Source organism: Panthera tigris, chromosome E1, assembly GCF_018350195.1.
Source record: "Panthera tigris isolate Pti1 chromosome E1, P.tigris_Pti1_mat1.1, whole genome shotgun sequence".
NCBI classification, from domain to species: Eukaryota; Metazoa; Chordata; class Mammalia; order Carnivora; family Felidae; genus Panthera; species Panthera tigris.
In genome coordinates this window covers 35,431,314-35,446,074 of record NC_056673.1, presented here as the reverse complement: position 1 = coordinate 35,446,074, position 14,761 = coordinate 35,431,314, and the positions used below count along the sequence as shown (strand labels likewise).

General features: G+C 55.4%; 1 protein-coding gene across 1 annotated transcript; it reads right to left on the bottom strand.

Annotated features, from left to right (window-relative positions):
- Positions 1 to 5,223: 5,223 nt before the first annotated feature.
- On the bottom strand, positions 5,224 to 7,308 carry TAC4 (tachykinin precursor 4). Its single transcript, XM_007085703.3, has 3 exons — positions 6,919 to 7,308; positions 6,258 to 6,290; positions 5,224 to 5,294 (listed from the first exon to the last, which is right to left on the bottom strand). Exons 1-3 carry the CDS (start codon positions 7,211 to 7,213, stop codon positions 5,224 to 5,226), a joined length of 399 nt encoding a protein of 132 aa, XP_007085765.2. The 5' UTR covers positions 7,214 to 7,308.
- Positions 7,309 to 14,761: the final 7,453 nt, after the last annotated feature.

Here is a 14,761-nt window from a genome sequence, read left to right as displayed (position 1 = left end):
GGGCTGGACTCTTCACTTGTTTTGACCCCTTGAATGAGGCAGAAGTGATAGGCTGGCGGCTTCCGCTTTTGCTGTGGGAAACCAGCTGAGATGTTTCCACACCCGAAGCTTGAGCGAAAGTGAAGAGTGAGGGCCGTGCGAAGAGAGACCGGGCGTGGGAGGAGGTGCAGAAGTGGAATACAGAGATCCCAGGCCTCCCTCCTGAATGCGGCCTCGGCAGTGACCCCTGCTGGCACCGCTTGAAACTAAAACGCAAGGGTGAAATACCGTTTGAAGCCCTTCCTTGCAGATGATTTTGACACACAGCGTTGGGCAAGGGCAGAAGAGAACTTTCGAAATGCGAGGACAGGAATTGAGTTTGGCCTGTAGGTTGCCTCAGCTGGTTGCCTGTGACTGGAAACCAGGTGTGCCTGGCAAAGGGCCACCCCCTGTGTAACTCCAGGGGCACTATTCCTAGGCCATACTACGGCAGCCTGGGAGCCACTTCGAGCCCGGTGTGGCCATTCAGCTTGTTTCAGCTGTCAAGTTGCTTCTGAGGTCCCTGCCTGGCCTTGGAATCTCAGCTCCCTCCTTATGGAAGCGGGTCAGGAAGAGTGGAGAATATCCTGCTGTCCAGACGTGGCTCGTCGCCTCCCTGCTCATCCACCGGGCTTCCCAATGCTTGTTGGATTAAGGTCACATTCATCCTGGCTTTCAAGTCTTTCCATAAGCTGGCTCAGCTCACATGGCCTTGGTGGTTCCCCTACACACAGCCTCAGAGTGCAGCTGGCTTAGTCTCTACCCCCTCTCCTCTTTTTTCTGGATAATCCTCCCCTAAGTGTGTTCCACTGAACCCTATAGTATGGGCAAAAAGGATACTGTAGCCACACAAGCTAGGAAATCAACTCAGTTAAAAAGTAGCAGTATGTTTCTTGACTTCACAGCTTCCCAAAACCTCCCTCTTGGGCTTTTCCTAGAGGAAAACACAGTAACATTTCCTAAAACGATCCAATCTGGAAGGAGACTCCTGCAAGACTGGTATGCTGGGGGGGGGGGGGGGGGTAGACATCTGGAAGTTTCTTCCCCACCAATTGAAATGGCCCAGCTAAAAAGGAGTTCCTTGTGAAGCCTTAATTCTGCCTGGGACTTGTCTGTACGGTTATAGGCGTAGACCAAGCGAGTGGAGGGGTTTGGGTGTTTGGAGCGAAGGCACCTTGGCTCAAATCCTGGGTCTGCCATTTCCCGTGTAACTTCAAGCGTGTGGCTTATTGTCACCTGCAGAGTGAGGATAGTAACTATGAAGGGAAATTGTCTTGCAGAATGCCTGGCTTATACACAGATGTTCATTTGTCCAAAAAAAAAAAAAAAAAAAAAAAAGGCCTTGCAGTCTCCTGGAGGAGGCAGATATGAATACATATGATTTCTAATTGTGATCAGTGCTGCGAAGGGAAAAGGACCGGGGGTGGGAGCAGCAGTGGAGGCCGCTGGTTGAGCTTGGTTATCAAGGAATCCCTGAGAAGACCCTTTATCTTGAACAATGAGTTGGCCAGGGGTGGGGAGTGGAGGGATGGGGGCAGCTCTCCCAAGGCAGAGAGCCTGGGTATGTAGCCGGGTGTAGGTGAGCCCTGGTGTGTGTGAGGGCCTGAGAGAAAGCCCGGCTGTGGGGGAAGGAACAGAGCACAGGGACTTGGAGGCCTTGACTGTCGGGTTTATCCCTGGAAGCTGGACTGCGGCCAGCAGGGGCTGGCGGGATCCGATTTCCCATTTTAAAAGGTCATGCTCTGGGTGGCGCATAGATGGGGGTGGGTCTGGCAGTCAGGTGGGAAAGCAAGGAAGTAGGGGGGGTGTCGCCCTCCTGGCAAGGGAAGACCTCGGTTTGCACAAAGGGTGGTCGTGGAGGGGGCAGGAATTTGAGATGGATTTTGGAGAAGCCAAGAACTGGGGGACGTATTCGATGTGAGGCACGAGGAGTAGAGAGAGGGTGGCTCCCAGGTTTCTACCGGGCACGCAGAGGTGCCATTTGTGGAGATGCCCACCACGGTGGGTGGGGGGGCGGGAGGGGGGAGGAGTGCCTTTGGGGCGGTCGGTGAAGAGTTCAGCGTTAGCACCTGCTGAGGTTGAGAACCACACGGTATGTGTGTGATAAGCTGTGGCTGCGATTATTTATCTCAGGTACCTGTATTAAGTTTGGCTGCCTCATGGCTCTCTAGAGACAGAGACTCCCCGAGGACAGGAAGTGTGAGCCCTTCTGTCAAAACACTCTCCAAGGACCTCTTAGGCGCCAAGCCCTACTTTGGCTCTGGGATAAAGACGCATGGGATGTGGTCCGCGTGCTTGAGAAACCCTGCTGACGGGACGTGTGAGCTAGAAGATCCTATATTGAGTGATGTCATGGAAGTATGTGCAAGGTGCTTTGGAAACTCAGAGGCGGGAGTGAATGAGTAGTTCCCAGCTCGGGAAAGCTTTTCAGAGACATTGACCTCTAAGTAAGAATTCCCCAGCATGGTAGGTGCGGGAACCAGAAGTTGAGGGAACGTGGTGGGGGGTGAGATCAGGATCAATGGAGAGCAGGGAGTGGCCTTTGCACATCTCAATCCCCCCTGTAAGGCTCGTTAGATCTTCAAGGACAAATCTGTGTCCCCCTTCTTCCGTCTGAGTTCCTGGCCCAGTGCCGGCACGGAGAGGCAGCTCACTAAATATTTGGTGACTCCAGCTTCTCTTAAATGTCCCAAATTTCAGTCCTCTTTGCCACTCCTTCAAGTTGGGCTATGACAGTGACCCGCCTCTTGGGACCACGGCACTGGGTGGGGGGACGGGGGATAGGAGTTCAGGAGTGGATGGAGTAAGGGGTGCATTAACTGGGGAATTCTGCAGGGGTGTCTGGAGAGGGCTTGCACCGCCCCCACTCCCATCTGGCTCACTGGCTGAGGTGGGAGAAGGAAGAACGGGGAGACCTGAGGTTGATTCAGGGCTCATGATGAACAGGATGGAGGCTATTTTATTACAGGTCAAATAGAGGGATCTATCTTAACTGGTTGTGCTGACCCCATCTGGCTGCCCCTTACTGGTCTCTGCTTTCACTGAAACCTTCCCCGGCACCCAGATGAAGGGCCTTCCCTCTCCTCCAGTGCCTTCTTCCCCTCCCTTTAAAAACAGCCTGGGGGCGCCTGGGTGGCTCAGTCGGTTAAGCGTCTGACTTTGGCTCAGGTCATGATCTCACACGTCGTGAGTTCAAGCAAGCCCCACGTCGGGCTCTGTGCTGACAGCTCAGAGCCTGGAGCCTGTTTCGGATTCTGTGTCTCCCTCTCTCTCTCTGACCACCCCCCTTCATGCCCTGTCTCTCTGTCTCAAAAATAAATATTAAAAAAAAATTTTTAAATAATAAAAACAGCCTGGCCACCCCACTCCCAAAAGATCAGATGTACCCCTCCCAAAAAACCTCTAGCCCGTTTCCTCCTTTGTGGAGAGAGGGACACAGAAACTAAATGTTATGTACCCTAGGGAATTAATGAATTGTCTTCTGCTGAGCCCACACAACTCCTTACTCGTTCCTTTACATAGCCCCTCCACGCTTACTCCCTAGCTTTGCCCTCCGTGGTTTCATTCTGGTTGGCGGGCCTATTTCTAAGCATCCCAGAGTCCTCTGTGCCCTGCCTGCCTATTAACCCCTGGGGCTGCGACAGTGGTCTCCCCATCAGACTGGGGGCTCCCTAAGGGTAGGAAGTGTTTCGTTGCTCCGGAGCTCTCCCCAGTGCTCAGCATGAACTAGCTGCCTGTGTCCCAAAAGCAAAGCAGTTACTTGAAGAGCCCCTTTTTATACATGAGAATTGATGAAGGAGGACCTGGGATCCAATTCCTCTCCAGGTCAGTGGACCCATGGATTCGGGTCGTTGAGATGATGACCTGTGAGTAGGGAAAAGGGTGTCTGCTTTCAGGCTGGGGCTGTCCTGCTTACCTGTGTCCCAAAGGTGGGGACCAGGGCTGTTTAGAATTTCCCTTTGCGGTTCTGGAAAAGACCTCGCCTGCTGCCCTGCCGGGCCCCTGGGCATTCCTGCCGTCTACCCTGTGCCAGAGAAGAAACTGCTCACTGTTTGTCCGTTTATTGAGCCCCTACTGTGTTCCAGGCACAGGAGACGTGGAAGCAGGTAGCACTCGACCCTTGCTTAGTCGCCAGATGGGGGCTGAGTGCCGAGGGAGGGCAGGGTCAGCCCCAGCTCGCGACTGAGACAACAGTGCCTTTATGCGTCACCATTGCCTAACACTGAAGAGTCCTGGAAGGAACCGCAGTGAGTTCAGTGAGCCGGCTGGGACACGGCTGCGTCGGGGCGTGGGAGACGCACGGAGAAGCGCGTTGGCCTGGCCGCTGTCAGCTGTAACGTCCAGGTAAGGAGACGGGGTTTCGGCCCCTGGGAAGTGTGCGGTGGGCGCTCTCACTCTGACCCGTGGTCCTTGTCCTCTCTGCCTGGGAAGGGTTCTGTGCATGACGGCGGCGGTTAGAAGAACCTTGTCTGTCCCACCCCACCCCCCACCCCTGGAGGGCTTCCCCAGTCACTCCCCTCTGGGCCCTCCACTTCCCTACCCCCAGGCTGTACATATGTTGGACAAATGACAAGTTCATCTGTCGGGTATTGTATCTTCCCGGATTCAATCGTAAGCGCCTCCAGAGCACGGATGGGCCAGCCCTCAGCTATTCTGTCTAAAAGAAGGGCAGTGCTAATCCAGTATTTGAAAGGCCAGAGGCCCTCCTGGAGATGTATAAGGTGCAGCGGACTAGGCAGCAGGAGACCCAGCGTTCGTCCCTGCTGTCCTCAGCTCACTGTGTGACTTTGGGCAAGTTGCTTCCCATCCCTGCAAAATGACGATCCCTGCCCCACACTCTGCATGGAGGGACACTGATCCCGTGTTGGTACTGAGGTGACTTCCATGGCCCTTCAGATGGAATCGCCCAGACATTTAGAAAAGAGTCTTGGGGTGGGGGTGGGGTGGGGGGAAACAGAGGACTTGCCATCTGGATGGAGAGGGTCCAGCTTCAGGACTACAGCTGTCTCGGGCCTGGATCACCAAAGGGACCGCCTCCCTGCACTTCAGCTGCGTTCTTCTATGGGACATCTGCCTAATGGCTGGTGGGGACCCTGCTCTGTTTGTCCAGCTGCTGGGCAGCTCCCACCGTGGAGACGCAGTGAGGCGTCTGGTCGCTTTCTCCTGATGCCCTTGCAATCCGCTGGAGGCTCTCACCTACCTTCTCTAGAGGGTCCTGCCCTGCCCAGGAGGCCCCACGCTCTTTGTGCCTGCTGGTGGGTGCCCTGGGGGTGGAGCTAGAAGAGACAGAAAAGAAGGAGAGCAGCACAGTAAGGCCGTCCTGGGACCCAAGAAGGGCAGGGCAGGGCAGGGCCAGCCCTGGGGCCTTGTAAATGCAGTCGTTCCTCAAGCATCCTGGGAGTTGAGGAAGAACCGTGGATTGGTTCATTTCGCTCACTGATTTCATTCATTGATTTCCGCCTCTTTCTCCTTCACCGTCCCTCCCTTTGTCGTTCTTTCCACAGACACCTAGGGGGCCCCTCTCACTGATGGAAACTCGCGTTGTGGGTACAGAGGAGACAGCAGACCTGCTCCTGCCCGAGGTGGGAGGGGCGCCACTCTGGGGACACCAGTCACGTGACCCAGCAAGGCAGGGCAGGGCAATGTGCCAAGGACAGCACGGCGCCCAGGGTAGGGCAGGCAGTGGGGGAAGGAGAGGTGGGGCTTGGAGTCAAGCCCGTGAGAGCAGCCCGGAGGATGTGGTGAGTCGTCAGAGCATTGGACTTGATCCTGAGTCCCGAGGGTGTGGTGGGTCAAGGTTGGTCGGTTTTCTTTTGATTTTTTTTCCCCCTCTTTTCACCAGGGATTTGGGGCAGGGTACCGGCTGCTCAGATTTGCACTTTTCAGATCCTTCTAGGCTCAGTGTGGGCAATGGATTGGTTAGTTTTTCCAATTCCAGGCTTTAGACCCAAAGTGATTTTGAAACCTTTGGGCAGAACTGGCTGTATCCTGTCTCTTCCTTATCCCTGCAACTATTCCCCACCCCCCGCCGCCCCCAACCCCACACGCACAGACCACCTCTCTAAGGAAACAGCCAGGAAGCCTAGTGTGTGGCCAAACCAGGCTGGCCCCACCCTCTCCGATGCCAGCCTGGCATGCCCCTGGCCAGAATATGTCCCCCACCTCCGGCTTGTTAGTGGCTGGGACAACTCCGCCCTCCCCAGGGAGCAGGCTGAGAGGAAAACCTAGACAACACTTACCTGTTCTTCTCTCTGGCTGGATAGGAGGTATTTCTGGGGGGAAGAGGAAGAAGGAGTGAGAGTCACACTGCTTCCCTGGGGGCTTGGCGAGGCAGGAAGGGTTGGTGGCTCTTTGGGGCTCAGTGCCTTTTTTTTTTTTTTTTAATGTGCATATATTTTTTTTTATTACAAAAGCAGCCTTTGAATACATGCCCACTATAAAAAGAGTCAAGTAATGAGAGGTTTGTGGAGTCAAAATTAAAGTCCCTTTCACCCTCTTCCCCTCACCTCCACTTCCCAGCCTCGATGTAACCACTGTTGACAGTTTGATGTCTATCCTTCTAGAAATTTCCGTATCTGTTTGCATATATATGTAAGTATGTAGTTGTTAAAAAAGAAAACAAAACAAAACGGGCGCCTGGGTGGCTCAGTCGGTTGAGCATCTGACTTTCGATGCCCTCACCCTTAGGGGTGGCTGCACCCCCAAATGCCAGAGGCAGCCCCTGTTTTCACACCTGTAGCCTGGCCTAATGATCTCTCCACAAAGCGTCGCTATTTGACGATCATTTATACGGACACCCTATGGCACGGGTGACCCCTACTGGCCTGGTGCCTGGGCTTGGTTTCACAGAACCCGCTCAGAACCACCCCTGTCTGGACAGCGCCCATCTTTGTCACTCACCTTCCACCCGCTTCCCCATCAGCCCAAAGAACTGGCTCGTTTTGCCCCTTTTCACCTCCTGAAGCGTGAGCTGAATGTGGGGGACGACACCGTCCTGGGGAAGCAAAGAGTTCATCGTTAGAGGCTGGAGACGAGACCGGGAGGGCAGCCTGAACAACGGCAACGTCATGACCCTTGCTCCGTGCAGGCATGCGGCTCTGGCGCATTCTTTACCCAATACTGTGCCTACTAGAGGCAATAGATAGCTAAAATTCTGCCTGTTACGTTCCTCACACGGTTCCCGGTGCTTCTGCATATGAACTCATTTCATCCCCGCTGAAGCCACACCAACTAAGAACCGGTATGGTTACCAGGTTACAGGCAAAGACACCGAGGCACAGAGAGATTGGTTTGTCCAGAGATGGAGCCAGAACTTGAATCTGGGTCACCTGGCTCAAAGGCCAAAATCTCGTTTACTCTTCACAAACACCATATGAAGTAGTGACTGTGGTTTATCCCCACTCTGCAGATGGGGAAACTAAGACTTATGGGGGGGGGGTGTAAATGACTTGTCCAAGGTCACACAGGAAGTGGTGGAGGCAGGATTTGAACCCAAGGAGTCTGCCTCCAGGGCCTGGGTTCTGCTCTATCTTAGAAATGTCTCCAAGCATAGACAAGGGGCGGGGGGCAGCTGATGATGTAACTCATGGTGGGCACCTGGTAGGCAAGGCGGGAGATCTCCCCCTGCACCCTCACTCCCACTGCTTCTCCCCTGACTTCCCCCCACGTGTGCCCTACCCAACAGCCTGGGTCTCCCATATGGAACATGGCATGAGGCCTGGGGTGGAGGCCATGACCCTGGGCAAAGGCATTTTCTTTTCTTTTCTTTTCTTTTCTTTTCTTTTCTTTTCTTTTCTTTTCTTTCTTTTTTTAGTTTTTTTTAATGTTTATTTTTGAGAGAGAGAGAGAGAGAGACAGAACATGAGCAGGGGAGGGGCAGAGAGAGAGGGAGAGAGAGAGAGGGAGACGCAGAATCTGAAGCAGGCTCCAGGCTCTGAGATGTCAGCACAGAGCCCGACGCGGGGCTCGAACTCACGAACCGTGACCTGAGCCGAAGTCAGACGCTCAACCGACTGAGCCTCCCAGGTGCCCCCAAAGACCTTTTCATCCTTGAGCTGCTGGGGTGAAAGTTCTGGGCCGAGGGCTATGGGTTGAAGTTCTCATTTTTCCATCAGCCTTCGTGATGTGGGCCAATGTCATCTCACTTTCTGGCCTTAACCCCGAAGGGCTTGCTCAGCTCTGCCGAGAGGGAGCAATGCTTGCTAGTGGAGAGAGTGACAATGGGTGACAGTCGTTAGACCATCTTCACATCTCTGTGCGCCCAGTACCTGGCGCAGAGCCTAGAACACAGCAGGTGTGGGATACAGAATGCCGAAGAGGGGCCCTTTCTCTGGCAGTCTGGGAAGAGGGAGGAGGATGGGGTCTCCTTTCCCAGGAAGGCTGAAGACAGGCAGCTAAAGCCCTCAAGTAACACAAGCCACCTGGCTGGAGTCGCCTGGCCTGGCCTGGAACCGGAAAAGCCTCCTTGGAGATCTGGACCCATTTCTGAAAAGCTCATGAAAACCACTTTGGGTAAAAGGCGGCCGTCAAAGGCAAGCTGGAGAGAGAATTGATGCTTATGAATTAAACAAGACTCACCTCTCTCCCACCCTCCTGGGTGGCTGGACACTGGTCCCCATTTACCCAGGACAGACTCCTCCCCCTGCCTGAAGCCCTCCTCATGCATTTAACCCAAATCCCCAGCTCCAGGGATAGCTGCACGTGGGGGATCCCTCAGAGCGGGGGAGGTGACAAGCCATGCTGACACTGCCTTGTTCCTTCCTTCCGTCACCTCCCTCGTGGAAATGGTTCCTCCCAGCCCTGCGTGTCCGGAAACAGAATACTCATGAGACCCAGCTGCAGGGGTTGGCGCCCGGGGCTGGGAAGCCCAGCAGACCGGGTGAGGTGCTGTTTCTCGCATGGCTGCGTAGAGAGCTCCCCGTCACGCGGCTCGGTGTCCCCGGGCCTGGGCCAGGTCCCGTGATGTTTGGCACAGATGCTGCAAAGCATGTCACAGCTTGCAAAGAGTCTCGGGGATCATCTTCCCTCGCCTCCCGTTTTACAGGTGAGGACACTCATGGCCAGAGAGCAGCCGTGACCTTCCCAAGGCCGCACAGCGTCAGTGGAGAAGCGGAGACTTGAACCCAGGACTGCCCACCCTGCTGTCTCCTCGACCACACTCGGGGACAAAGCAGGGGTTCCTGGAAATCCACCACAAGTGGCTGTTCCTTCGATGGCTCTCCCAGTGACCCCAGGGTCCTGACCATCCCGGGACTGGGAGAGCCAGGCTCAGGCTTGCCCCGTCTGCCCTCCTAAAACCCTTCACGGAACACTGGTCCTGTTTGCTCTGCTGGCCTCACTCCCCTGTCTGGGAGCTGCCCAAGGTCAGGGTCTTTGTCTTCCCAATCAGATGGAGTTGGGGCACAGATGCTGTATGCCTGATTTTTGGGTTTCTCCCCAGTTTAGTAGAAGATACTGGCAATCAAACTCTTATCAGGAAATAAGAGTTTCTATACAGATGAAACCGTGGCCCCGCCCCAAGTTGGCCCCCCCTTTGAAAGGAAATTCTGGGGGGGTGGGTGGTGCCTGGGGGGCTCAGTCGGTTGAGCGTCAGGCTTCAGCTCAGGTCATGATCTCGCAGTTTGTGAGTTCGAGCCCCGCGTCCGGCTCTGTGCGGACAACTCAGAGCCTGGAGCCTGCTTCGGATTCTGTGTCTCCTTCTCCCTCCACCCCTCCCTCACTTGTACTCTGTCTCTCTCTGTCTCTCAAAAGTAAATAAATGTAAAAAATAAAAGAAGGAAGGAAACTCTGGAAAATGTCCTCTGATGGACGGATACACCAAATCTGACCTTGTCCTGCTGAATCTGCATAACCTTGCACAGACTGTTTGACCTTTCTGTGCCTCGGTTTCCTTATCTGTGAGATGGGGATAGTAATGATATCGTTTCCACAAGGCTGATAGGAGGATTAAACTGGTGAATATTTATGAAGCATTTAGGCCAGTGCCAGGAACATAGTATATGTTAAGACACAAACACACACTCACACACCCATGCTCACCCCCCACACACGCACACACACCCACTGTTCCATGTACATGTGCCCCTTCGGAGGTGTGCCAGGCCACGGGCCACGGCCCTGAACCTACCCACAGAGGGGAGTCGGACAACACGGCTAACAATGTACAACCTACTCTCCTGACACCGGCAGAAGGGGTCTTCTAACCCCTCCACCACGGACCAGCCCCTGCCTCACCCCAAAGGTACCTCCTCCAGGGTCACGGTTACCCAGGACCCTGCTTCAGCTGCTAGTGCCAGTTTCTCGTCAACTGCCCCGGTGCATGCAGGCAGCCCCATCAGGAGAAGCAGGGGGAGGCAGGGCAGCATGGTCAGTAGTGTTCGGTCCCGGGACCCTCTGGGAGCCCCTCTCGGCCTGTAGATGCTGCCCCCAGGTCTGGGTCCTCTCTCTGGCTCCTTTCGTGTGTGTGTGTGTGTGTGTGTGTGTGTGTGTGTGAAGCTCCACCTATGCTCGGTCCTTCCAGCTACCCTGCTTTTCCTTCGGCTTATCTGACCCCTGAGGCCACTTCCTGTGACTCCCACCCCTCCCTCCCCTGCTGGAAAGGCCAATGATACCAAAGGAGGGACCAGACCTCTTCCATTGGTGCCCCAGCACTTGATCCCCGGGCTCAGCGCTCTGATGCAACACCCGCCTCGCCTTTGGCTGCATTCCCTTGGTGGCAGGTGCACAATGGGGCACTGTGTGGGGCCTGGCTACAAGCCCGAGGGGGCCTTGTCACCCTGGAAATGGTGGGTGACAAGGGAGGGGGACTGTGTGGCTCCTCCCTGCCTGGTGCACTGTTCCCCTGTGAGAGAGGCCTCTCCCCAGATCCTACCGCTTGTCTCCCCATTGCTGAGCACCCCCCCTTCCTGCTGTTCCCCTCTGTTGAGTCCCAGGGTGTGTATAGAAACGCACGTCCCACCCTGAGAGAAGGAACATGGTGCTTGAAGGAGTGGAACTTCTTGAGAGGGAGAATTGGAATTCGCCAGAAGAATGGCCTCCTGCTGAGGTGTCATCAGGGCTAAACTACTTCCCACTGCTGTCAGAGTGATTTTTCTAGACCCCTAACCTGACCTGTCCTCCCTGCTCACAGCCTTCCAGTGTCTCCCCCATGGCTCCTGGCATAATAATGTTGGAGCTCCCCCAGCATGGCATCCAAGGCCTTTCTCCACGTAGTTCCTCCCTGTCTCCCATCCATCCATCCATCCACCTACCCACCCCCAGCCCCCCAATCCCCCCATCTATCCATCCATCCATCCATCCATCCATCCATCCATCTTTCTGTCCATCTGTCAGTGTAGGGCAAGGGCCCTGCGGTCAGAGACCTGAATTCCAATCCTAGCTCCACCACTAAATAGTTATGTGATCTTGACACATTACTTAACCCCTCTAAACCTTAGAATCCTCATCTGTAAGATGAGATTAACAACAGCACTTATTTCCAAAGTTGTTGGAGGATCAAATGAGATCATGAACGTGAAGCACTTAGCACGGGCGTGACGATAAATCTTTCACACCTTGAGCTATTATTCCTGTCACTATTATCGATTGGGTGAGGCACTGGGCCACAGGGGATGAATGAGACCCCAACCCTGTCCTCCAGAATCTCTCAGTCCAGAAGAGGAGACCTCTGACTGGCAGGTAAGCTCTGTTCAGTTTGGTAGGTGGCCGCATAGAGACTGGAGCCAGAGAAGGGCATATCCCCTCCCCAGTCTGCCCGGAAGCCATTCCCTGGTCCCAGACACGCTGGGGAGTGCAGGGTGTGGCCTGCATGGAGTGGCAGTTGATGGAGAGAGCGGATGCGAAACCCAGCCCTCCCTCTGTTCACCGAGCTGCACAGTCTGGCTTGAGGCTTTGCACCCCTGGAGGAAGGCACTTTGCTCCCTTTCTCCCAGAGGGGACAGCCGGGCTGAGGATAGCCCTGCTGGTCTGCCATGTTATGCCACGAGCTCTCTGAGAGCGGGGCTGGGATATACATGTGCTTGGCACACAGTGGGTCCTTAAGAAAAGTGCAGTCAAGGGGCTCCTGGGCGGCTCAGTCAGTTAAGTGTACGACTTCGACCCAGGTCATGATCTCGCGGTTCGTGGGTTCCAGCTCCACATGTGGGCACATGAGGGCTCTGTGCTGTCAGGGCAGAGCCTGCTTCAGATCTTTTGTTCCTCTCTCTCTGCCCCTCCCTGCCCCCCTCTCAAAAATAAACATAAAAATAAAAAAAGAAATGAAGAGAGAAAGAAAGGAAGGAAGGAAGGAAAGAAGGAAGAAAGAAAGAAAAAGGAAAAAAAGAAGGGAAGGAAGGAAAGAAGGAAGGAAGGAAAGAAAAGGAAAGAAAGAAGAAAGAAAGAAAGGAAAGGAAGGAAGGAAGAAATGAAAGAAAGAAGGTAAGAAAGGAAGGAAGAAAGAAAGAAAAGAAGGAAGAAAGAAAAAAAAGGAAAAAAGAAGGGAAGGAAGGAAAGAAGGAAGGAAGGAAAGAAAAAAGGAAAGAAAGAAGAAAGAAAGGAAAGGAAGGAAGGAAGAAACGAAAGAAGGTAAGAAAGAAGGAAGGAAGAAAGAAGAAAGAAAGAAAGGAAGGAAAGAAGGAAGGAAGGAAGGAAAGAAAGGAGAAAGACAGGAAGGAAAGAAGGAAGGAAGAAAAGAAAGAAGGTAAGAAAAGAAGGAAGGGGAAAGAAAAAGAAGGAAAGAAAGGAAGGAAGGAAGAAAAGAAAGAAAGAAGGAAAGAAAGAAGAAAGGAAGGAAGGAAGAAAAGAAAGGAAGGGAGGAAGAAAAGAAGGAAGAAAGAAAGAAAAAAGAAAGAAGGGAAGGAAGGAAAGAAAGAAAAAGGAGAAAAAAGAAGGAAAGAAAGACAGGAAGGAAGGAAGAAAAGAAAGAAGGTAAGAAAGGAAGGAAGGAAGGGGAAAGAAAAAAGAAAGAAGGAAAGAAAGGAAGGAAGGAAGAAAAGAAAGAAAGAAGGTAAGGAAGGAAGGAAAGAAAGAAGGTAAGAAAGAAAGAAAGAAAGAAAAAGAAAGAAAACAAAACAAAAAAGAAAAGAAAAGAAAAGAAAGAAGTGTAGTCATTCTGAGTCCAGGCCAAGTTAGGCAGCCATGGATAAGGGCAAGTGTGGGGGTTGGGGGAGGACACCCCGAGCCACCACCTCCACCTCCCCTCCAGGAATCTTTTTGATGGATCCTGATGGCTTGCGAATCCCTGCCTGTGCTAAAACAGACTCCCTAGCTCCGCCCTATTCTGCAACCAGCCCCCCTCCAACCCCCCCCCCCCCCCCCCCCCCCCCCCCCCCGTCTCGGGTTGGTCTCAGATGAGGAAACTGAGGTCGGTTGGGTTTGCTCTAGGTTAGGGAAAGAACCGGGGGGGCCGACTAGCATCCCAGACCCCAGTCAGCTGCTTCCCGCCTCCCACTGGGGCCTCAGCCTGTAAGGGCAAGCAACACAAGACTGGTGGCAGCGTGACAGCATGGACCACTGCATGTAACAGATGGCTTCCCATTTCGCAGGTCCAAACTGGGTGACCTTGGGACTTAAGGAGCTTCCCTGGGCCCCAGCTTCTCCATCTGCAAACCGGAGCTGCTACTCCTTGGGTGGTGGTCAAGATTCCAGGATTTCCCCGCTTGTAAAGAGCTCAGAGCTGTGCCTGGCCGGCACATAGTATGAGCTCAATTAATCCTAACAGGTTCGGCGGGGGGATTATTCGACCTCTGGAACCCTGGGCCTCGGCGTGGACTCCCGGCCCCGCCAGCGGAGAAGCCACCCCGCGTGGGACAGGATGTGGCGGGTGCCCAGCAGGGAGGAGGCGGGGCGGGGGGGGGGCACGGGGCAGAGGAGAGGGCGGCGGGAAGAAGGGAGAGAAAATCCCAAAGGTCCGGAAGGCCGGGAGGAAGGCAGGGCACGGGCTGGAAACCGCGGCTATTTGCAGCGTTGCCTTCGGGCTGCGGTCGGGCTGGCGCTCGCGGCCCTGGGGGCCGAGCCCGCCGCCCCGCCCGGTGCCCTCGGCCACCCGGGCACGGCCCCGGGCCGCGCGCCCCGCCGGACCCCGGTCCTCGCGGCCCCGGCGGCCGGAGGGCTGGGGCGCGGCGGCCGGGAGCCGGGACGAGGCCGACGGCGCGGAGCCGGGCGCGACCCCGGAGGGCTGCGTGGAGGCGGGTGCCGGCCGGTCGCGCGGGGCCGGGGCGGGCGCGGGTGGCCGTGTGCCCGCGGGGCGGGTCGCGGCCGTGGCGAGGCTCCCGGGGCGCCGGGTGGGCGCGCAGGATTGCTAAAGGCTGCGGTTTGGCAAAGCCCGCGGAGCCGAGAAGAGAAAGGGCGCAGGAGGGAGGGAGTTTTTTAAAGCTGAGGGCGAGCAGCGAGGAGGGAAACACGAGAGGAGGGCGGGATGCGGACAGGAAGCTGACGTTTCCCGAGCGCCCACTCTGGCCCCAGGAGGAGGGAGGATGGGCCCCGCGGGGCCGGCCGGCTCCAGGAGGCCGCCCCGGGATTCGAACCTGGAGGGCCTGCCACCGCGTGCTCTGTCACCTTGACTGAGAACGCAGACGCGAGCCCGAGGGGAGCGGCGGGGCCCGGAGCGAGGAAGAAGGGAGGCTGGGAGGGGAGACTGGGGGTGGGGGGCTCCAGGGAGGGGTCGCGGCTGCCCCGAGGGGACACTTGCGGGGAGAGGGGCGGCCGTCAGGCTGCCGAGCTGGTTCCACCACCCCAGATGACGCCACAGGGGCCCTGCTTCAGTCTT